The 24,564-nt window shown below is 38.3% G+C and overlaps 1 protein-coding gene across 2 annotated transcripts; it reads left to right on the top strand.

The window, feature by feature from the left end:
- The first annotated feature begins 1,451 nt into the window (after positions 1-1,451).
- LOC138763860 (tetraspanin-1) lies at positions 1,452-23,250 on the top strand. Of its 2 annotated transcripts, none has more exons than XM_069938739.1 (8): positions 1,452-1,595; positions 14,339-14,413; positions 15,987-16,193; positions 18,334-18,408; positions 19,151-19,249; positions 20,039-20,176; positions 20,256-20,339; positions 20,703-23,250. In XM_069938739.1, the coding sequence occupies exons 2-8, from the start codon at positions 14,357-14,359 to the stop codon at positions 20,757-20,759; spliced, it is 717 nt and encodes a 238-aa protein (XP_069794840.1). In that variant the 5' UTR covers positions 1,452-1,595; positions 14,339-14,356; the 3' UTR covers positions 20,760-23,250. The 2 variants fall into 2 exon arrangements, with proteins under 2 accessions (XP_069794840.1, XP_069794838.1); XM_069938737.1 differs by lacking the exon at positions 1,452-1,595 and adding an exon at positions 1,602-1,709.
- Positions 23,251-24,564: the final 1,314 nt, after the last annotated feature.

Genomic DNA, 24,564 nt, shown 5'->3' with positions numbered 1-24,564 from the left:
ATTATTGATTTCAGGAAGGGAAAACCAGATATGTACGATCAATGGAAAAATCAGAGGTGGAAAGAGTGAGCAAACTTAAGTTCTTGGGAGTCACTATTTTGGAGCATAATGACTTCACACATAATGGTATAATACTTCCTCATGAAGTTTGCAGAGGTTTGGTATGATATAGGAAACCCTGGCAAATTTCAACAGATGCATAGTGGAAAGTGTGCTGACTGGCTGCATATTGGGGACACCAATATCTTAATGTGGATAATGGACACAGCCCAGGTCATCAGTGCAAAACCCTCCCCATCATCAAGAACATCCATAGGGAATGCTGCTGCTGGAGAGCTGCTAAAGTGCTGGAGAAACTCAGCAGGTCACACAGCATAATTCTTATGACAATAACATAGGAAGAAACAACTGGAGTTGATTTATTCAGAACGGAGGTGGCTGAAGGGCAAGTGAATGAAAGAATACAATATTACAAGGAACTTTGTCAGGGTAAGTGGGAACATTTGTTCCCCTGAGGAAAGGAGTGAAAATAAATAAATCTTAAATCTTAAAATACAGAAGAGAGGAAGGGGAAATTATTGTCCAAAAGGCAATTAGATCTGGCTGAAAAAGTAGTAAAATCAGAAACATTCATCACAATTAAAACTTTTTTTTTTAAAGCTATGACTTTCAGGAAGAAGGATTAAGTGTTGAAAGATGGGATTTGGCAGATCTTTGCTCACAAGCAATGCAGAAATCAGCTTCCTTTTCTGATTCTTTGACAATATACTCCCTCCTGAGGCTAAAATAAGGTATAATCAAATGGTTTAAAATCTAGACTAAATATCAATTGCTTAGTTTGTCACTCAAAGTGGCAGGATAAACCAAAGAGCTCATGGTCTTCCCTCTCTATACATATTCTCATCAACTTTGTGATTGTCACCAGGTGAAACTGTTAATGATCAATTAATACAATTTAATTTAAAAATAGATATCTTATTCTGGGAAAAAAAAGGGATTGTGGGTTATATGGATAACTACAAATAGAAAGGTGAAGCATTCCACCATGACGATTGCTGACCTGCTAGGACTTTGGAAATACGGTGCTAAGAAAGACAACTGCTCTCCCAGGCAGTAGGTATAATCTGTTCCTTGAAAAATTCGAGAATCCTTTATCACATTCACAAGAGGAATTAATGAACCTGGTTAATTAGTTACACACTAGTTACTCGGGAGGCTTTTTTTAAAATCCACCCCACTGTGAGATGTGTACGTCTGACCTAGCCCTGACCATTGAATCTATCTGCAACTGATACTGCATTTGGTATATCAATATTGCCTTTACCTTGAGGAATTCTGCGGCACTTCAAGTGTCCATTATGACGAATAAATGGCTTCTATATTTAAATACGTTTCCATGACTCGATTCGACGTCAGGGTTTTAGTTTAGGTGAAATATTATTTGAAGTAGTCTCGTTCACCAGAGGGCACAAACACAGTCTCACCTGGCCGGGTCTGTGACTGAATGGGAATCGTCAACTCCAACCCACTTTGCACGGTCATTGGTTCAACCACGTCCCTCTGGTCCCACCTTTAAATGTAGTTCGAGGCAACAGGTGAGGCATTTGAATAAACTGCAGCGAAGGCAGTGAGTGTTTCCTCGTTGCTGGAAGAACGAACATCGGTTTGGCTTAAAGTAGCAAAAAAAGCCCTTTTTAAAATAATTGAAGGTAAGTATCAAACAGTGATCTTGGTCACTTTAATAAGACTCGAAAGGCAACTTTTCTGACTTCCAACAATTTGTTTTCATTTCCTCCTAAATTTAAAAGTCGCTGCTGGTCTGCGTTAAACTTTTTGGGGTCCATCGCCTTGATCCTTTCTTTATAGTTCAAGCCTCCAAAGGGTGCGTGAAATTGAAGGGATCCGAAAGATGAGGAATTGATTTTGTAATCCACTTTGGCTTCAATAGAACAAGCATAGATCGTCTCTCCACTCTTGCCCAGAGCTTCTTGCCAGTGAAGGTTCTCTGACTGGTTTAGGATTTTTCTTTATTTGTTGCGGGAGTAGCATTTTCAGAGCTATTCGCGTTGGTGTTTGTCGTAAGGATTGGAACGCTTCCCCTTTCCTCCAGCCCGCTGATTGTGGAATCGAGTTGCCTTCAAGTTGAACCATTGCTCCTGTGCTGTGAACGCGCTTCTGTGATACACCCCAACCCGCCATGGATTGATTGTGAACGCTTCACCCCCTTCAAGTAATGAAAAGTATCCAATGCTTCCACTACTGGGATTCTCCGACTTCCACATTTCTACACATGATTTCTTCATTAAGAAGTAATTTTCTGATAAGGGTGCAATGTTTAGGGAGAGCAGCTTCTGGTTATTCTCACAAAGGGTCTTATTCTTTCCACATCGTGAGCATTTCTGGTGTTTTAAAAATCCGACGGGTCCAGTTTTTTTTAACTGCTCAAGGTTAAATGCCACAAATGCTGTTCGATTGCATAAGATAAAATTTGCGTTTGATTTTGTGCTGTTGGGTTGCTTTGCTATCGTGCCCTTCGCTGGTTTATAGATCGTGGCTATCTGCTGAACATTCCCTCCCTCTCGAAAATTGCCTTTGGCCCTTGTGACTTATGAGGATGTTTAACAAAAACTTAAGTCACAGGGCAAAGAAGGGGAAGCAAACTGCAGATGCCAGTATCTTGCGCAATGAGTGGTTTGCGGAAATGAATTGCATGGCATCCACAGATGGAAATGGTCTCTCAATATTTTGGGTTAGGGCTCTATCAAAGAAATGATACTTCTGTCTATTGTGGTCATGTAGATGAGAGAGTTCCTATCAATATGTGGAAATGTAGAATTTCAAGTGCAAAAGTACAGGGTTTTGTCATGGGGATTTCAATTTCCTTGTTATTGACAGACCCTTTGGTACAAAAGGGTTTGTGAGGTGTTTATGAAAGATTGCTGGCAAGAGTATTGGATCAAGTACTGGCCAATAAACTGGGTCGGGTGACAACTTCTGAGGGAGAGCATTTTAGAGATGGTGACCTTGACTCCTGTCTTTTAGAATGGTTATGGGCAACGATGGGAGCAAATGAAATGGGAGTGTTTAATTGGGAATGGCTAATTATAATGGTGTTAAACAGGAACTTGAGAGAGTTGCACAGGGTTCTGGATAGGTTTGTCCTACAAGATGTAAAGGAAATGGTGGCAAGAGATGGGGAAGTTAGTAGAGAGGAAGCATCCATGCAGTTTAGGTAGTAAACATCAGGCATGGATCATGAGAATCATAAGGTGGCTAGGAAGGAATGAGGGATTTGGGAGAATTAGAAGGGGTATGAGAAGGCAAAGTAAGACAAAGGCAAATGCCATGATGTTCTACACACTCTAAAAAGTCAGAATGATTAGAGTGAGGGTAGGACTGCTCAGGGATAAAGGGGAAATATATGCTTGGAGAATTTCACCACATTCAGTAGAAAATTACTGGTCATAGGCTTCCATGCACAAACAATTCTCTGCCTCCTGTCAGATCAAAATTGTACTACATCCCCTGAGTTTTTTTTTGATAGTCTTTCCATGTGGCTATCGTCAAAAACCTTACTGAGGTCTATGTATATAACAACCATATTATCCTTATTAACAGTCACTTACTCAAAATGCAATTGGTCAGATTTCCTTTGAAAGTCTTGCTTACTATCCCTGACTAATCTACTTTGACAAAGCCTTTTTCTCTCCAATGATTTAGCCAGACTTGCTGGTTTATAGTTACCTGCCTTATTTCTCTTTGAGACTGCTCCTCCCCCCCCCCCCCCCACCTTTTTGTTCTAATGCTTGCTGACTGTTTTCTATTCCTTGATAAAGGGCTCAAGCCTGAAACATTAGTTATGTATTTTTTTATCTCTGCTGTATAAAGTACACTGTTTGACCTGCTGAGTTGACTGTTTTCCATACCTTGATAAAGGGCTCAAGCCTAAAACATTAGTTATGTATTTTTTAATCTCTGCTGTATAAAGTACACTGTTTGACCTGCTGAGTTTCTCCAGCATTGGTTTACTTCAACCATGATGTTGGCAGACTTTCACGTTTTACATATTTCTCTTTGAATATGGATATCACTTTCTTCAGTCATAAAATGCCTTGGCTGTGGCAGAGTAGCCTGACCATTTATCTACTATTGACCCTTTCTCAGTCAGTCAAACATTGATACTTCCTGTTTAATGTCTGACTATAAAAATGTTTGCAACAAAATTGGGCAAAAAATTATAACTTGAAAGCAAAATGTATTAATCCATATAGAATTTATTAGTGGAGTGAAGCAAAACCTCACTTGTGTGTCCGCAGGACTGATTTACTGCATTCAGGTCTCCCTTTGTGGCCTTCTACATCTGAGAGACTGGGCACAAATTGGGAGACTGCTTTACTGAGCACCTTGGCTCCATCCACAGCAGTAACAAAGATCTTCCAGTAGCCAACCATTTCAGTTCTGTCACTCTCACTCACATGTCTGTCCATGGTCTTGTGCAGTGACTCACCAAGACCACTTGCAAATTGGAGGCACAACGCCTGATTTTTTTCCACCTGAGCACTCGCCAGCCAGATGGCATTAACATAGACTTTTCCAGTTTCTACTAACCTGCTTTCCTCTTCCCCTTTCAAGATCATCTCCCTTCACCCAGCCATCCCTCCCCCCCCCCCACTTGATTTCTGCTGTCCTCTCCCTCTATTCTCCACCTATCACCTCCTGCCTTGTGATCATCCTTCACTCTATTTTTGTTTGGATCCCTGCTGACATACCTTTGCTATATAAAGGACACTGCTTGACCTGCTGCATTTCTTCAAATTTGTTTGTACTAGAATATTTATTGTACTATTCACCTATGTAGATTAGAGGAGGTGCTTGCTGTCTTAAAGCAAATAAGGGTGGGTAAATCCCAGGACCTGATAAGATATTCCCTCTGACCTTGAGGAGGTTAGTGCAGAAAATTCAGGGGCTCTGTCAGAAATATTTAAAATGTCCTTACCATGGGGTGTAGTGCCAGAGAATTGAATAGTAGCTAACATTGTTTTTAAATAAATAAATAGATCAAAAATTAACCTTGGAAATGATAGGCTGGTGAGCCTGATGTCAGTGGTAGTTAAATTATTGGAAGGTATCCTAAGAGATCAGATTATACAATAATTTGGGTTGCCAGAGGCTGATTAGGATAATCAACATGGCTTTGTGCACAGTAGGTCATGTTATGTTAAAGCTGTACAAGACATTGGTGAGGCCAAATTTGGAGTATTGTGTGCAGTTTTGGTCACCTAACTACAAGAAAGATATCAATAAGATGGAAAGAGTGCAGAAAAGATATACTAGGATGTTGCCCAGACTTCTGGAGCTACAGAAAAAGGTGAAGCAGATTAGAATTTTATTCCCTGTACCATAGAAGAATGAGGGGAGATTTGAGGGGGATAGACGGAGTAAATGTATATGAGATTTTTCCACTCGGGGTAGGTGAGATACAAACTAGAGGAAAGGGAAAGGTTTAGGGGGAACTTCTTCACACAGTGGTGGGAGTGTGGAATGAACTTCCAGCTAAAGCGATTAATGTGGGTTCAATTTATAATTTAAGAATTTGGACAGGTACATGGATGGGTGAGGTATGGAGGGCTATGAGCTGGGTGCAGGTCAGTGGGACAAGACAAAAATTAGTTCAGACTAGAGGGGGCCGAGATGGCCTTTTTCTGTGCTCTAATTGTTCTGTCAGATTTAAGGCTTTTTTCTGCCTGATCAAATTCTTGCAATAGTTTGAGTTGAAATAAGTTAAATTTGGATTGTGCAATTTAGTGAAGAGAAAACTGGGAATTCATATTTTGGTCATTTGTGATGAGGAAACTGCTGTCATCAACAAGGAAGGATGTCACCTCCGAACACCTTTAGAATAATGAGACTGAGCAAAATTTGCAAATACTTGTGAATGTATAATACAAATGCAGAATACAAATGGGAGACCAGAGAACATGTTATATTTTTAATCATCCTTTGAAAAATATTCATCAGTTCTTGCTCATCTTGATGTAGAAATATAATGGTGATCCTTCAAAGTCGATGGGTCAAATTCCTGAAATTCCTTCCTTTACAACTTTGTGGATAAATCCACATACCAAGAACAAGACAGCTACCTGAAAACATCAAGAGCAATGTTGGTTCAGCCTCTGAAGCCCACATCCCTTGAATAATGTAAACAAGTTTTCCAATCCTTTAAATGTATGCCTTCTGGTAATATGCACCTTGGAGGTGGGGGTGGGGGGGGGAGAGAAAGAGAGGGAGGAGGAGAAAAAGAACTTGGTTAAGGTCCTGCAAAGGTGGTTCATCACTGACAGAGCACATGGATTGGTTTGAGAAATTATAGGACAAAGTATGAATCAATAGGTTTTCTGGCTGGCAGGCTGTGACTACTTTGGTATTGCAAAGGAGGGAGAAAGCAACTTTTCACAAACTACCAAGAATGAGGAATGCATGTGAATGACCATGTTCAAATATGCTTGTGCAGAAGTCACAGAAAGGCAACCAAACTCAGGAAACCAATGGTAAATTCCCCAATTGAGTATAGCTGTTTTTCTGCAGTCAAATAGGGTCATATGAAACCTTGCCTGAAGTTTTGTGCAGTTTTGATACCCTTGATCAAGGAAGGAATAAGAGTGCAGGAAATCTTCGAGATTGGATCTAGGAATGGCAGATTTCTAATGAGAATGATTAGACTGGGACTCTTTCATGGAAAGATTGCATCAACAGGTACAATATTTCAGAGGTTGCAGAATGGAATGATCTTCCAAAAGAGATGGTTGGAGTTAAGTGATGGAGTAGTGGCCAGTAGGAGAATACCAGCCCTCTCCAGAAAAGAAGGAAAAAAGTGAAGAAAAAGCAAAACCCCAGACACACAAATCACAACAACAAAAAAATAAAGGGGTGGAGAAAATGGCACCTAAGAAAGAAAAGCCAAAAACAACGGGAAGTAAAGAAGAAAGACGCTGGAAGAGAAAGGTGAAGGCCTTACCTGTACGAAAAAGCAGGGACCCGCCGTGGAAAGAGGAGCCCAATCCCCAACGTCAGTGGAGACCCCGCAGGGTCACGACCCATTGAATGCAGGACGGCAAAGATGGCTCACGGAGCCAAACAGAGGTGCACAACCATGCACCACAAAGACAACACTGAAGGGAAGGGGGAACAGCTGTGGAGAGAGACTAGACAGCAGGGCTGCCAGCTGGAAGATAAAGAAAACAATGGGAATGGGAGGGGTGAGAATGATAAAAGGAAACTAGAGACACAACAGATAATCAATGCAGAAGAAGAAGACCAGCATCAAGACACCATAGGGGGGAAAAAATACCTAACAAACTGAGGAGACACAGATACAAGGAAAGGAAATAGAAAACACAAACCCAAGAGAAGACACAGAAGAAGAACATCAAGCTCTGCACAGAGGAATAGGAGGTAAAATGAATGGAGAGTACATAGATTTTAATGGAAAACTATAATAAGAGAAACAATATAAAGATAGTGGGCCTTAGGAAGATGAAGAAGGCAAAGATATGAAAGAATTTATAAAAGAATGAATCCCAAAGGTCCTGGGAATACCAGAAATGCAGAAATAGAAAGGGCACACAGAATATTAGCCCCGAAACCACAGTCACAACATAAACCAAGATCCGTTTTAGTAAAATTCCGGAGATACACAAGAGAAAATATATTGGAGAAGGCAATGAATAAAATGAGAGAAGACAAAAAAAACCACTGGAATACAAAGGCCAAAAAGAAATGTTCTACCCAGACATAAGTTTTGAGCTCCCGAAGAAGGGGAAGGAGTTTAATGCAGCAAAATCGATCCTATGGAAGAAAGGCTATAAATTTATGTTACGATATCCAGCGGTGCTTAAAATAGTTATCCCGGGGCAGCAAAAAAGACTGTTCTTGGATCTGGAGAAAGCAGGAGAATTTGCAGAACGCCTGCAAGACAGAAAGAGAGATGAAGAAATGTAACAAGAACAAAGAACGATGACAAACTACATATAAAGAAGAAAAAATAATGTATAAATAAGAACTAAAAGAGGGAAAGAAAAAGGGAAGAAATGAAGTAAGGGTAAAAACAGAGGGTGAGCTTTGTTATATGTGAAGATAAAAGTCTTTTCTGGAGGGGGTTGGATGGGAGAGAATAACAGTCACTGTGAAATCAGTTGACGCTTGCGAGCGGATTCGCAATCCAAATGGAGAGGGGAGTTGTGGTTGCCAGGCAAGGGACAAGGGGCAACTCAGAGAGGAGGGAGACATTTGGGGTTAAGGGAATTTTAGATATGGGAATGGTGGAAATATTTTATGCTTTAGAAGTGTTGTCATACAGTACGTTCAAAAAAAAGAAAACTGAGAAATGGAAATGGGGAAAAGGTGGTGAGGAAGTGGAAATGAGATGTAAACAAAGTATGAAATAGCCATGTTGAACTATATGACTATAAATATTAATGGAATATATAACCAAATCAAAAGGAAGAGACTATTAAATTTAATGAAAAAAGAAAAAATAGATATAGCATTGGTGCAGGAAACGCATCTAACTGAAGTGGAACACAAGAAATTAAGGAGAGATTGGGTAGGGCTCGTAACGGCAGCATCATATAACTCAAAGGCCAGAGGAGTAGATATATTAATCAATAAAAATGTACCAATCAAAATAGAGGAGGAAATAGATCCAGCAGGGAGGTATGTAATGATAGTGTCAGATATATTCAGAATTTTGGAATTTGTTCAATGTATATGCACCTAATGAAGAGGATCAAAAGTTTATGCAAGATATCTTTTTGAAGATTGTAGATATGCAGGGGAATATACTGATAGGAGGGGACTTTAACCTTAATTTGGATTCAAAGATGGATAAAACTGGACAAAAGACTTGCAGAAAGAACAAAGTAGCCAAATTTATGGTTAAATCAATGCAGGAAATGCAACTTGTGGATATATGGAAGAGACAACACCCAAAGGAGACGGAATACTCGTATTCGAGTAGACATAAAACCTACTCAAGGATTGACCTGTTCCTGTTGTCAGTCCACATCCAAGGGAGAGTTAGAAAAACTGAATATAAAGCTAGATTGTTATCTGATCACTCACCCCTGTTATTAGCAATAGAGCTGGAGGACATCCCACCAAAAACATATAGATGGAGATTAAACTCCATGCTACTTAAAAGACAGGATTTTAGAGAATTCATTGAGTGCCAAATTAAAATGTACATTGAAATAAACATGGAATCAGTGCAAGATATTATGGGATGCAATAAAAGCATTCATCAGAGGGCAGATAATAAGTTATGTAACTAAGATGAAGAAGGACTACAATCAGGAAATAGAACAACTGGAAAGGGAAATAGCAAGTACAAAAAAAGAACTAGCAATAAGGGAAGATACAACAAAAAGAGAATTGGCGAACAAAAAATAAAATGCAAAACACTACAAATGTACAAGGTGGAGAAGAACATAATGAAGACAAAGCAGACGTATTATGAGCTAGGAGAAAAAAGGCACAAAATACTAGCTTGGCAGCTTAAAACAGAACAAACTAAAAGAATGGTATTGGCATCAAGGACAAACAAATTACATATAACCCAACAGAGATCAATGAAAACTTCAAGGAATTCTACGAGCAATTATATCAAACTGAGAACGAAGGGAAAGAAGACAAAATAGATGAGTTTCTAGCTAAAATTGAACTTCTGAAATGACAAGAAGAGAAGCAAAATTGATAAAACCATTTGCAATAGAGGAAATACAGGATATATTAAAATAGCTACCGAACAATAAAACGGCTGGAGAGAACGGACTCCCAATAGATTTCTATAAAACATTTAAAGACTTATTAATTCCTCCTCTCCTGGAAGTAATGAACCAGATTGAAGAAACACAAAACATGCCAGATTCATGCAAATCAGCAATAATTACAGTAATACCAAAGACTGGGAAAGATCCACTAACACCAGCATCATATAGACCAATATTTCTACTTAACACAGATTTTAAGATAATAGCAAAATTATTAGCAAACAGATTGGCCGACTGTGTTCCAAAATAGTAAAAATAGATCAAACTGGATTTATTAAGAAAAGACGAACAACAGACGATGTCTGTAAGCTCATTAAGTACAAGGAAATAAGACGCCAGCAGTGGCTGTTGCTTTAGATGCAGAGAAAGCCTTTGACAGGGTAGAATGGAATTATTTACTCAAAGTACTGCAGAGGTTCAACCTACCATAGAAATATATAATTGGATTAAAGCAGGACAAGAGACTATTGGCAAAGGTGACAGTAAATGGATATATATTGAACGAATATAAATTAAGCAGGTCAACTAGGCAAGGGTGTCCACTATCCCCCTCACTATTCGCATTAACTATAGAACCCTCGTCAGAATGGATAAGAACATAAAATAAAAGGGATAAAAATAAAAGAGAAGGAATATAAAATCAGTCTATTTGCAGATGATGTCATAGTATACTTGAATATGGAGAACTATCGAGGTACAAGATCAACGCAAATAAAAGTGAAGTGATGCCAATGAATAATGTGGATTTCACAAAGTTTAAGAAAGAATCACCATTTAAATGGCAAATACAAGCAATCGATACCTAGGTATTCAACTAGATAATAATCTAGGCCATCTATACAAATTAAATTATCAGCCATTAATCAAGAAATTACAAGATGACTTGGAACATTGGAAAGATTTACCACTAACACTGACAGGAAGGGTAAATTGCATTTAAATGAATATCTTCCCAAGGATACAATACCTATTTCAATCGTTACCAATTCCCTTAACAGAGAAATTCTTCAATGAGCTAAAGAAAATAATAAGGAAATTCTTATGGAAAGGGGGGAAAACCGAGGATAATGCTAGATAAATTAACAGAATGGTACAAATAAGGGGGCTTACAGCTACCAAACTTTAAGAATTATTATAGAGCAGCACAATTAAGATACCTATCAGATTTTTATCAAACAAGGGAAAAACCAGATTGGACCAGATTAGAGCTAGATAAAATAGGGGAGAAGGTACCTGAACATATACTTTATAAGTCAGATGAAAAGCTGGTGCAACATAGAAGTTCACCAGTACTGCACCATCTGCTCAACATTCGGAAGAAGATTCACAAAGAAAGGGAAAAACAAATTGCCAACTACCAAAATTATTATTGATGCAACATCAACTAATCCCTTTCACAATAGATAACCTTTCCTTTAGAGAATGAGAGAGAAAAGGGATTAAAAGAACAGAAAATTGTTTTTTGGGAAATAATTTATTATCTTTTGAACAAATGAAGTACAAATATGGAATAACTCATGGTACAATGTTTGCAAACCACCTACTTGAAGAACAAATTGGGAAGCCGGCTGAGGTTACCAGAAGGAAATAGCTTTGAATATGTGATTACAGACACAATGATAATTAAAAGATTTATAACAAACATGTACATCAAGCTGCAAGAAAAAGAAAATGATGAAATAAGCTATAAACCCAAACAAAAGTGGAAACAAGATCTAAACATAAAGATAAAAAATGAAAAATGGGAAAAGCTATGCTCCGGAACTATGAGAAATACAATAAACACGAGGTTACGCATGATACAATGTAATTAGTTACACAGGCTATATCTTTTGGCTTGGCTTCGTGGACGAAGATTTATGGAGGGGTAATGTCCACGTCAGCTGCAGGCTCGTTTGTGGCTGACAAGTCTGATGCGGGACTGGCAGACATGGTTGCTGCGGTTGCAAGGGAAAATTGATTGGTTGGGGTTGGGTGTTGGGTTTTTCCTCCTTTGTCTTTTGTCAGTGAGGTGGGCTCTGCAGTCTTCTTCAAAGGAGGTTGCTGCCCGCCAAACTGTGAGGCACCAAGATGCACGGTTTGAGGCGCTATCAGCCCACTGGCGGTGGTCAATGTGGCAGACACCAAATGATTTCTTTAGGCAGTCCTTGTACCTCTTTGGTGCACCTCTGTCTCGGTGGCCAGTGGAGAGCTCGCCATATAACACGATCTTGGGAAGGCGATGGTCCTCCATTCTAGAGACGTGACCTACCCAGCGCAGTTGGATCTTCAGCAGCATGGATTCGATGCTGTCAGCCTCTGCCATCTCGAGTACTTCGATGTTGGAGATGAAGTCGCTCCAATGAATGTTGAGGATGGAGCAGAGACAATGCTGGTGGAAGCATTCTAGGAGCCGTAGGTGATGCCGGTAGAGGACCCATGATTCAGAGCCGAACAGGAGTGTGGGTATGACAACAGCTCTGTATACGCTAATCTTTGTGAGGTTTTTCAGTTGGTTGTTTTTCCAGACTCTGTGTAGTCTTCCAAAGGCGCTATTTGCCTTGGCGAGTCTATTGTCTTATCTCGTTGTCAATCCTTGCATCCGATGAAATGGTGCAGCCGAGATAGGTAAACAACCATGACTACCAGCCCCCCCACATCTCCATCGGGCACACAAAACTCAAAACGGTAAACCAGTTTACCTATCTCGGCTGCACCATTTCATCGGACAGGCTAAATACAATGCCCCAAAAGTGACATAAATGGGACCCAACAGTATCAAATAGATGTTTTTGTTGTAAGAAGGAAACTGAAACAACAGTATATGCAAGTTGGGCATGTGAGAATGTGGGAAAAGTTTTGGAAAGATCTAAATCAGGTATTAAATAAAATCACAAAAAGCAACATACCAAAAAATCCAGAGATCTTTCTTCTAAGAAATATAAGAAGTAAAGAATTAGGCCTCAAACTGGATGAAGCGCAAAAAAGATTTATTATGATAGCCTTAGCTGTAGCAAAAAAATGTATAATGTCAACCTGGAAATCAGAAGAGAGCCTGAGAGTACAGCAATGGTACATAAAAATGAATAAATGTATTCCATTGGAAAAAAAAACATATAATTTAAGAAATAATGTCACAATATTCAAACAAATTTGGGAACCGTACATGGAACACAACAGAGAGGACCTACCATGGACCTCCACCCCTAAAATGACAGAATGAGAAGACGACGGAATGAACTGACCCAGTGTGTAAAAGTAGATGACACAATTTTCTTGTTTATTTTAATTGTGTGATAATTGTTTAATGGGTTTTATTGTATTGTATATGTTGACCGTTTAGTGGGTAGGGAGGGGGTAGGAAGGAGGGAGGGAAGGGAGGGGGAAAAAGGGGAGAAAATGACACTGTGTCTAATCGAGGGAAATGTTTGTGTGTATTTTGGTTAATATGGTTCATAGAGTGAAAAATAAAAATAAAAAAAATTTTAAAAAATTAACTACAAAAGAGATAGTTTGTGGCAGGGTCCCTTCTGTCATTTAAGAGAAGGTTGGATGTGTACATGGAGGTGAGGGGGTTGGAGGATTATGGGTGGAAAGTAGGAGGGTTGAGCTAGTGGAGTTGTTTGAGTGAACCGGTGTGGACTCGAAGGGCTAACATGGCCTGTTGCTGTGTCGTAAATGGTAATATGGTTATAAGATTTTTTCCTTTGGCTAAATATGGGAGTGGGGCATAGTTTCAGAATATAACAATCCTCAGATGAGAGTTCACTAAATTCTCTCACCAGAAGCCAGTGGAAGCTTGGCTGCTCATTTGATTTAAGCCTGTAGATATTGAGGGAATGGAAGAGTGTTTGATAAATAGCAATGAGATAAAGATCAAACATGATCTTTAATGGTGGAGCAGGTTCAAATCATTGAATGACTGTCTAACTCCTGTTTCACCCTTTTAAAACTTGTTGGGTTATGGAAGGGAATTGAGATCAATAAAATATTAAACTGAAGGAATATACTGTATAGAAAACATTGAGCATGCATCCCTGTGAGTAGGATGCTTCTGTACACTGGAGAGTATAAAACCACCTGTTGGCAAATATTAAATTTAATGAAGCTTCATCAGCCATTGCCAGCACTTGACATTAAAACTTGATATTAGTTGGGATGAAGTATTGTTCTTTTTCACCTGCAGTAGAGAGAGATGAAATGAATGGGATTCTCAACATTTCATGGTGAGAATAAAGGAACTGTTGAGTGAGTGTTGAATATGTACTGTTAAAGTGAATATTCTTAGCACTAAGATAATTGTAGAGTCCAATCAATGCAGAACTATGGTGTTGGTCTGTCTATGTAGATATTAGGAAAATTTGTCATCAAGACTATGTTATAAATCCAAGTTAAATTCTTAAGATGCCTACCACTAAGTCATAAATGAAGCTTGTCCATCTGCTTGGCTGAATAAAATTACTTCCATTATGCATTGGGGGGGGAATAAATCACAAACAAATCAAATTATAAACCTTTTTGCTGCTTTGCAGATCTCTTTTCCAGTGAGAATGGGGTGTTTTACATTTGTGAAGGTGATGATGATCCTATTCAACCTCTTCATTTTTGTAAGTATGTTTTATCAATAGTTGCTGCAATAGTGATTTTTTTAAAAATTACCCATGTGTTTGGGCACTAGTGTTTCAAGTCTTGATTTATAGGCTTCATATTCTATGATAACTTAAGGCTGTTATGTATACAAAACAGTCACCTTTTCTTGAATATAAGCCACATTTTTAATTTAGCAAGATGTCTTGTCACTTTAGACCATTATGGAAAACTGCCAGAATTGATGAAAGATGTCAAATTTCTGTGATTATTTTTAAAATATCAAGAACTTTTTTAAAGGGGGAGAAACTGGATCACCCTCGAGCCAAATACCATGATTAAAAATCCCACAGAAACAGCAATTTTGCAGATCTTGGTCAAGGTGAAAGGAAAGCAAGAAGAGCACAAAGTGCAGCCTCAACTAAGACAATGGTGGGGATGCAGCTGTTTAACTTGGATTAGTGAATTGGCTTTAGTGGCAGGAATCTGATTTGAAGGAATATTGATGTTCCTTCTGGAAAGAGCATTAATTTGAAATGGCTTAATGGTCTAGGAGGAGCAAGAAAGAGGGGTTGTGCAGTATATGACAGTACACATCAAGTTAAGATGTAGACTTTTATTAAAATGTATCTGATTTTTCTTTATCCTGTAATGAATCCATCCATTTGAGGAATCATGTTTAACTTTTTGTGAACCAGGTTTTTGCTTTGATGCATGTCAAAATAAATCCAGTTAATCAGGTTCAGTGATCTTTTGTTTCATAATGTTTGTTTTCAATTTTCCTCTTTGATTGTCATTGTATAACTTTTGCTGTACTAATCCTCCCCCTTTTCTCTTGATTCAATCTTACCCAATCCTGATCTTGCATTCTTGTCTAAATATTTCACTTCCCTAAATCCAGTGAGATCTCTTTGGATCGTGAACTGGAAGAGGTATTTAACCCCTTTGACTTTACAGGAATCCAGTCCTGATGCAGGGTCCTGATCCAAAAGTGACTGTAATCTTTGCCTCACAGATGCTGCCTGATCTTCTGAGTTCTTCCAGTAATTTGTTTCTGCCAATTCTAACACAGTCTCTTGTAATCCCTTCCTCTGCCATTTTACTGTCCTAATGTTTTTATTACAAATGTGCTTTGTGCTTTAATTTGTATGTGGCAAGTTCCATGCTTGTTTTTTTCTGATTTGGCTTGTAGCTATTTGCACACCTTTATTGCAGGTCTAATATTTTGGATTAGTTTAAGCCCCATGTGCTTTATTTCAATAAGTAAATAGATTGCAGTGCCATGCAAGAGAAGGAAGTTTTTCTGATCATAAAATATGGCTATGTCCAAATTAACACTTCTACAAGAGGTACTGCCTCAGAAGTATTGAGGATTGATATACCTGACCAAAAGAATAAAAAGGATGTAATTATCTGCTTGAATTCAAGATCACTGAATTGTAACAACATGGAGTGGTTTGAATTTTTGCTCCATTGCATTGATTGATTTGAGTCCTAAAGCATCATTCATTTAGCAATTTGCCATCAGATTGGTGTTTTGATTCTGTGGAAAAGTTCTAATTTCTCAAGTTGCTATTTTCTCATTCCTTACAGCTTGCAGGAGGAGCCCTCTTGGGTGTTGGAATATGGGTTAGTGTGGACGGAACCTCTTTTGTAAAAGTAATTGGCCCTATATCTTCAGGAGCAATGCAATTTGTCAATGTTGGCTACTTCTGCATTGTAATTGGGGCAATCTTGATTATCCTTGGATTTCTGGGATGTTGTGGAGCACAAAAAGAAAGTAAATGCCTGTTAATACTGGTAGGTATAATATCGTATCTGAACTGATATGCAAGGAGGAATAATTAACATAGAACATTTTGGATAGGCCCTTCAGCCCACAATGTTGTGCCAAACTAAGTGAATCTACTCCACAACAATCTAATTCTTACTTACCTAGCACCTATAATCATTTTTTTTTCTTGCATCCAGGTGCCTTTCTAAGTCTTTTGAATGTCTCCATTGTACCATTACCCTTGGCACTGCAAGTAAAACAAGGAATTCTGGAGTAGATTTTGTGCTTAAACTTCAAAATATCATCTGGCCTTGCTCAAAATACAAAAATTTTCTAAAGAAAATTCTAAAAGTATTCAGCATTTAAAGCATTTGCTGCAATCCTTGGGGATGATTACAGTGTGTTGTCAAACTCTTGCTAGGAGTTCAGTTGGGTTCCGTAAACATAGAACCCAATCTCTCAAACTGGGACTAAATATAACATGGAAGTCTTCCAGACTAACTGTATAACCATTTACAGAGCGGAAACAGGCCATGTCGGCCCTTCGAGTCCACACCGGTTCACTAGAACAAGTCCACTAGTTCAAACCTCCTGCTCTCTGTCAATAACCCTCCAACCCCCTCAGCTCCATGTACACATCCAACCTTCTCTTAAATGACAGAAGGGACCCTGCCACAACTATCTCATTCGGAAGATCATTCTATTCTGCCACCACTCGCTGAGTGAAAAAGCCACCTCTAATATTTCTCCTAAAGTGTTGCCACTGTATCCTTAACTCGTGGCCTTTTGTTCCAATCTCCCTGCCCTCAGGAGAAAGAATCTGTTTATGTCTAGTCTATCTATTACTTTCACAATTTTAAATATCTCTGTCAAGTCCCCTCTCGGTCATCCACGTTCCAATGAATAAAGTCCCAGTCTGCTTAATCTCTCTCTCTAATCCAAATGCTGTAAGCCAGGCAACATCCTTGTAAACCTTCTCTGCACCCTCTCCACCTTATCTATATCCTTTCTATAATTTGGAGACTAGAACTGAACACAGTACTCCAAACCTGGCCTCACCAATGCCTTAAACAGCTGCAGCATCACCTCCCAGCTCCTATACTCTATACTTTGATTTATGAAGGCTAGCAGACCATATGCTTTCTTAACCATGGGAATCCACCTTCAGTGAACTCTGTACCATAACTCCCCCCCCCCCCCCCCCCTCAAGGTCCCTCTGCTCCTCTGCGTGCCTCAATGCCCTCCCCTTAACTGTATATGTCCTATTCTGGTCATTTTTACTGAAATGCAGCACCTCACACTTGTCTGCATTGAATTCCATCTGCCATCTTTCAGCCCACTCTTTTAAACAAACCAAATCCTTCTGTAATCCAAGAAAATCTTCCTCACTATCTACCACTCCTCTATTTTTGTATCCTCTGCATATTTGCTTACCCAGTTAACCACACCCTCCTCTAAATCATTAATATAAATGATAAACATCAAGGGACCCAGCGCTCCTCCCTGAGGCACCCCGCTTGTCACAGGCTTCCAACCTGACACAGTTGTCCACCATGACTCTCTGCTGTCTATCTCCTAGCCACCTCTGAACCCACGTCACATATCAACATCCAATCCAATTGTCCTTATTAAAACCTAATATTTTGCATATTCTACTCCAAGATTTGCATCATTAGCATGTTCTCTTTAATAAAGATCAAAGGTTTTCTACATAGATTTCAGTCCTTTGGTGTACAATGAAGCAGAGCTGTGTGCTCTGACCTATTTCATGGCCTTTTAAAGTGGCTGTATAAAGGTTCACTGTGTCCTGGATCTTTTTAAAATGTTCCAAGCAGCTTCTTGCACTTGAAACCAATTTCTAACAAGTGACAGACTTCCCTTCTCATAAACTATGCAACATGAATGTGAGCATTGGGTTGATTATTTAAATGAGTTGATTGAACTGAGATCTTGTTTTGGTTTATAGTTGCTATCGTGCCGAATGTCTGAATTTAAATTTAACGGCATGAAGTTTAGTGATCCCATGAATGGAGAATAAAATCTAATTGTAATTTGACAAACTTTCCAAAGGGCAAGTGTGTTCTGACAGTACTTGCCATGACTTGACATTCCAGTCAATAACTTTCTAATCAGAACTCGGTGATAAAATTCTTTTAATCTTTCTAGTTCTTCGCCATCGTTCTTATAATCTTTATTGCTGAGATTGCTGCTGCAGTTGTGGCCCTGGTGTATTCTTCATTTGTAAGTACAAGTGTTTCTTTCCAATTACAAAATGTACCAAATGCCAAGCTAATTGTATATAATTCTACTGTTTACATACGTTGATGTTTGCTGTAATGAAATGTTTCACAACTGCACTTTGAATAATTCTGGGTAGCATTGAAAACATTTCTAGTGCTAAACAATGGAATTGGCTCTGATACTTGCTAAGATTTTTGTTTCTCCCTCCCTTGTAGAGGTGATGGAGTGCACAGCAACTTGTGTTGCTCCTGTTTGCACTCCCACAGGGCTGATGAAGAACCAGTTTCAGATCAGCAATATTTGGTGCCCATGCTCAGCTCTCAAGTGGCAATTCTTGTGGATGGTACATACTGCAGTCCCATTTACCTGATCACATGCCATTAAACTTCATTTGCATGTACTGCCTGAGTATTTATAGCGTAGTCATCCACACAGTGTCTGAAGAATTGAAGATGCCGATTGTCACAAACCCATCTTCTACTTTGTCTGTTTGTGAAGCTGATCCAACCAAATAACTGCTGGAGTTGTGGCATTTGGTAACATTTGAATGGCCAGGGGAAAAAGTTGAAATTTTATTTATGTACAAAACTACTTGTCCATCTGAGCCTGAATATCCATGTCCTGCTGTTTTCATAATCCTGAACACCAAGTTTTGCTCCTTACTGCACTTGCCTGCTGTAACTATTGTTTCATTTGCTTTTGAATGAGAGCAGAGTTTTAATGCTGCAATTTTTTTTTGTAGGCAGAAAGTCTTCTCCGTGCCTGGGTTACTCCAGTTTTGAGGAATGACTATGGAAGACAAAAGGATGTGACTGGCATCTGGAATTCTACAATGAGTGAAGTAATTATTTCCTTCTGCTTTGACTGACTAAACTGGGGATAACAAACCTTGCTGATATCAAAGCTGAATATTCATTCTAGAGCATCTATTGTTTTGGTTGTGGTAGAATGATTGCTTTGGACCCATCCTATTTTTTTTCTGGAAAAATTTATTGGCTAAATCTCCAGTGACTGTCTTGCAAGCTGCTCATCAATAACATGAAATGTCAGACGCTGAGGCATCTTATAGCATACTATTAATTTTATCTTCACTTTTGATATTCAACCAAATGTTGGAACCATGGCATAAATGGTCATAACTCAAGTGTACTGAATTAGCTCTATTCAGGGCACAATACAAAACCAAATTTGTTTGACTACGTATCTCTTTTGAAGTTATCAGAACTCTAAATGGTGTAGAAAGGAATACTGAAGTTGAGTCTGAGTATCTTGACAATGACCTAGTAGAAGGTGAAAGATGTTGAATTCCTCAGACTGCATGTGAGCCTGGTGTCAAGAAGGATGTGTTCACTGGATATTAAAGGATTTGAACATTAAACTTCTGGAAAGAATTAAGCAGGGGATGCTTCAAGTCCTAATGTAAATCGACATATTGTTTGCTGGATTTCCATGTTTTTGAATACATCTGTGATTAAAATCAAACTGATTAGGAGAACTTGATTGGTTTGGGAACCATCTTTAATTTCAAACAATTCCCTTTTGTCACCAATAAACACTTGCACCTGTACTGAGACGATGCTGAAGGTACACTTCACATTTGATGTAACACTTTTTCCCTCTACTTTTACAGCTGAAATGTTGTGGCTTTACCAACTACACAGACTTTACTGATTCCTATTTCTTCAATCAGCATAACCAAACCTACCCACAATTCTGTTGCAATTCAACGCACTGTGATGAGGTCACAGCAATTAAAAGCAAAGTACAGGTATGATAGATTTTTCCATACCTTTTAAGACCTGCCTTAATTAACTACAGCTATAACACCACTCTTTTAATCGTTGCAGGGATGTTTTCGACAACTTTTTGACATTCTGAAAGAGAATGCAAACATTGTTGGTGGGATTGCAGCAGGGATTTGTGCACTGGAGGTGAGTTTTGGTTCTAAATAGATTCAGGACCTCTATCCTGCTAACGCAAGATTTTTGAATAAAATTGAACGTGTGGAATATAAAGCATAAAACTCTTTACTTCGGAGTTTAAGGAAGTTGACAATGAATTAAAAATATCCAACTGTTGACATTAGATATTTTCTGTTTGGCAATGTAACATCCAAGGTGATCATCCCAAACAAATGGGCTTGACAGAAAAGATGAAGCAACAAGTTATGAATATTAACCTGAGATTTTGACATTTGAATGCACTGAATATGAATGTTCAAAGTTTGAGGGTGGTTAGTTTTGCTGTTTTCATAACAATTGCTTTGAATTCTAAGCTGCTATTTTTCTTTTCAGATTGCTGCAATGGTGGTGTCGATGTATTTGTACTGCAAGATTGATGGGAAGTCTTAAGTTTGACCAAGTTTCTATATTGTCTGAAGAGTGTGATGAAACTACAGATTACTGATTGGAACTCTGAGTTGAATGTCTTCAGGCACACTTTATTTAAGCACTTCTTTGTATTGGCACCTAGCAGATTCAAATCAACCTCAAGCACGCACTTAGAAGATGTGCAGGAACCATTGAGACACAAGTACCCTGTTGAAAGTCTATAAATACTTGCCTTTCTTCACGAAATAGAAGCATTTTTCCCTCCAAACATTTTTCTAACAATCTGAAAATGAGGCATTATAAATGCAGTAGAATTCTTTTGCACTTCTGGAATCTGTCAAGTTGCACAATTCAAACAGTGGCTGCCAGGTTTATAGTTGGGCAAAGGCAAGGATTACTAGTTTTTTCGTGATTCATCCATTGGGAACATCTGATTAGTGTCTGGCCTCAGGACTAGGGGCAAAAACCTTACTTTTTTCCACATACCTTAATGCATTTATTTGTATTAGCACTTTACAAATTGAAAATAGTTTATTGTTCTTGAAATATTTAGTACATTTCTGAAAAGTAATTTGGACAGTGAAAACTGGTTTCTTTCTCCTTGGCATAAATACAAACCAGTTGAGGGAAAACCATTTGTGCAATAGGTATAGAGTTGACAACTGAAATATCCATTAGTCTTGTCATCTATTGAACTATGATTGTATAATACAGCATATCAGATGCTCCAAACATATTGCAGTACTAATCTTCAATTTTTTTTAAATTATGACTTTATTAAAACTTTCAATAGAAGATGATTTGTATAAATCTCTGCACTTGGAAACTTTTTAAAATAAATTATTAATCAATGAAGGTCTAATTAATAAAGGTATATGTTGATAACATAGTTGGCATAGAAGTTAGAGCAAAGTTATTACAGCACCAATGATCAGGGTTCAAATCCAGTGCAGTCTGTCAGGAGTTTATATTCTCCCTCTGTCTGCATGGGTTACCTCCCACCCTTCAAAACATACAGGAGTTGGTAGATTGATTGGGTATTTGGGCAGCATGAGCTTGTTTCAAAACTTGGCAGGCAACGTTCCTGCTAGTATTGTGCATTTTTAAAAATTAATTTACAATTTTAATGTAATTTATTTCACTGCAAACAGTAGCAGTGGGATATTGGGTCTGTCTAGGAGTAAACAAGGTTATCAGAACTGTTGTGCGCCAAGATTTGAAACTAAAAGGAAATGAAAATGAGCAGTCTGAAGATTTATTGTGACCAATCTGTACCTTAAGATTGAACAACAATTATAAGTGAGCACTTGCATTGAACAAAATGAAAATTTAGTAAGTGATATTTTTGTGATTAAAACTGTCTACATAAGCTTTAATTCAACATTTTAATGATTTTATGATGGAATACAGAATGACAGCTAATTTGGGTAGGTGCAATGAGGAGACTACCTCATTGTATCAATTATATCGGTGTCTCATTTCAGAAGCCAAGAAATATTTTGCTCTTCAATCCAGCAAAGCAGATTCAGAGTTCATCATTCGATGCGTATGTAAGTAATAGGTGGTGACCTTGTGGAAAAATAGCAGGCAGAAAGTCATTAACTTTGGAATGATCCAAGATGGAGTGATAGATTGACATGGAGATTACCTGATGAGTGAATGCAGAGAGCTCGTAGTAGGGCAGACCCAGAACTAAAGACCAGGCATTTCACTGCAGTGATGACAGAATTGGCAGTCATGTGGGGTGAATGATGAGCAAGAAAGCCAGCATCTAATTTGTTTAAAGGCAATTGTCAGATATTTGGGAAGAGCGAATTGAGAGAAATACAGGTAATGTACAGTTTCAAAAGGATTTGATAAAATACCACTTGATACACTTGGGTTGGAATAGAGGGTTGTAACAGCATAGATAAGTACTGACTATCAGACAATGGTAATAGTTGTACTTTTCTCCAAGCTAAATAAAACCATCAGGTCAACACTAGGAAAACTGCTTTTCTAGGCATGTAGTCAGAACATGTACCTGAATGTACTGGTGAAATTAGTCTCCTTCAAGCTGGCAGGAATTAAATGGCCTCCTGTGCCATTCTAAGATGAAAGAAATTTTAAGGGTAAGAGAAGAGGCCAGGACTAGTCCTGACTCAAAGGGCCAAATGGCTCCTTCACTTACCATTCCATGATGCTGCTATGAATATCGCACATCACATTGCATAACTTTTGACATACAAATATCTGACATGGACTACTTGCAGTTTAGCAGTTCATTGGCTTGAGGAAGGAGAGTGCCATCTGCCATTTTAAGTGAGATCATATTGCCTTCCTTGACGCCTACTTCAAGAAAATAACTCCAGTTGTTTTATATGCACAAAAAATTATACTAAGACACTAAATATACCTGTTCTGACTTGCCTACAAATTTGACTCTGAAACTGATCTTTTCATAAACCTGGGACTGCCAGTATACTAGTCTGTGCTTTGTAGTTTGGCTTCATTAAAGGATGTTTTAATAGTGTGATTATCTTTATTTGCTTAAATTGCAAAGGCACCACATTTGGTTATGCAGATTGGAGAGATTTATAAATACACCTGGGTTACACAAATAAAGAGGCAATGTTGAACCTGTGTCAAACATTGATTGGGCTATAACTGAGATATTACCTCAAATTCTAATCATTTCACCTCAAAGGTGCCAGCCAGAAAGGGTGCAGACAAGATTGACAGGAATAGTTGCATGAATGAACTTGTGATATATTACAATGTACAGGTACATTGAAATTCTTGCAGTAGCCATGCAGATAAGTAATTTACTTCAGCATATACCATGAAACAAAAAAGATAAATAAGGATAGATATTCAGCTGCAAGGTTGCATTGAAGTAGCAGGGTTTTCCTTGAAGCAAAAATGTTGAGCAGAAATTTGGCAGAGCTTCAGAGGTTATCCCAAAGAGGGGAAATGTGCCCAATAGCAAATGATAAATATATAGGCTCCTGTTTAAATGTTTGGGCAGAAGGCAGGGAGATTGGTGCATTCTGCACAAAGTAATCCTGATGTGGAGCTCGACTGAAAGCATTGTGGAAGCAGAATCAATAAGTGCCTTCAAAAGGGAATTGGATAACACAACTATGATGTAATATTACTACTTTTATTACTACTTTTATTTATGTTATGGTTTTTGATGATCTACAGAAATTGAAGGTTATAATTTAAAGAATTATTTTAAATGGAATTTGTATGACTTTAATTTAACATTTAGATCATCAGGATACAAGTGGCTATTCAGTTGCCTGAAATAGATTATTTTATACAGTTAAAATAATTTTTGTATGTTGAGTATTGCAATTTGCAATATTTGTCTCCCAGGGATTTCTGCAGAAGCTTTCCAACAACATTAAATAGGTAGAGACTAAAATGTAAATGGCAGCACAAAATTCCACAAGTGAGTGGTTCTCTACTTCTCGAGGATTATTAGAGGTGATCAGATAAAACTGATCAATGTTACGTAACTGCAAATTTACTGCATTATTTTGGAGCATGTGATTAACTGATGTTTCATTATTACAAACTGACCTTCACGATTGAATAAAACTTCAAAACAGTAAAAGGCCAACAACTGGTCACACAATCTTGAAGCCCAATGATAACCTTGAACATTTTGAGATGTTTAGTGGCGAATGATTTTTCAAAAGCCTAGTTACACAAAAAATATAGATTTGTGTTGAACATGACCTACTGAGCAAAGCTGGACTGACTAAGTGGATCAGGCAGTATCCATGGAAAGAAATGGTCAATGTTTTCTGTTGAGAGCAGTTCTTAAAAACAGGACCTA

This window comes from Narcine bancroftii, chromosome 5 (genome assembly GCF_036971445.1).
Source record: "Narcine bancroftii isolate sNarBan1 chromosome 5, sNarBan1.hap1, whole genome shotgun sequence".
Taxonomy (NCBI): Eukaryota; Metazoa; Chordata; class Chondrichthyes; order Torpediniformes; family Narcinidae; genus Narcine; species Narcine bancroftii.
The sequence above is the reverse complement of the archived record's forward strand: the minus strand, read 5'-3'. Positions and strand labels throughout refer to the sequence as shown.

Bases quoted from the DNA above. Each gene is read 5' to 3' on its own strand.
- LOC138763860 (XM_069938739.1), top strand. From the start codon at position 14,357: ATGGGGTGTTTTACATTTGTGAAGGTGATGATGATCCTATTCAACCTC. The intron at 20,177-20,255 runs GTATGATAGATT...TAATCGTTGCAG, and splicing joins CAATTAAAAGCAAAGTACAG to GGATGTTTTCGACAACTTTT. The intron at 20,340-20,702 runs GTGAGTTTTGGT...TTTTCTTTTCAG, and splicing joins CAGGGATTTGTGCACTGGAG to ATTGCTGCAATGGTGGTGTC.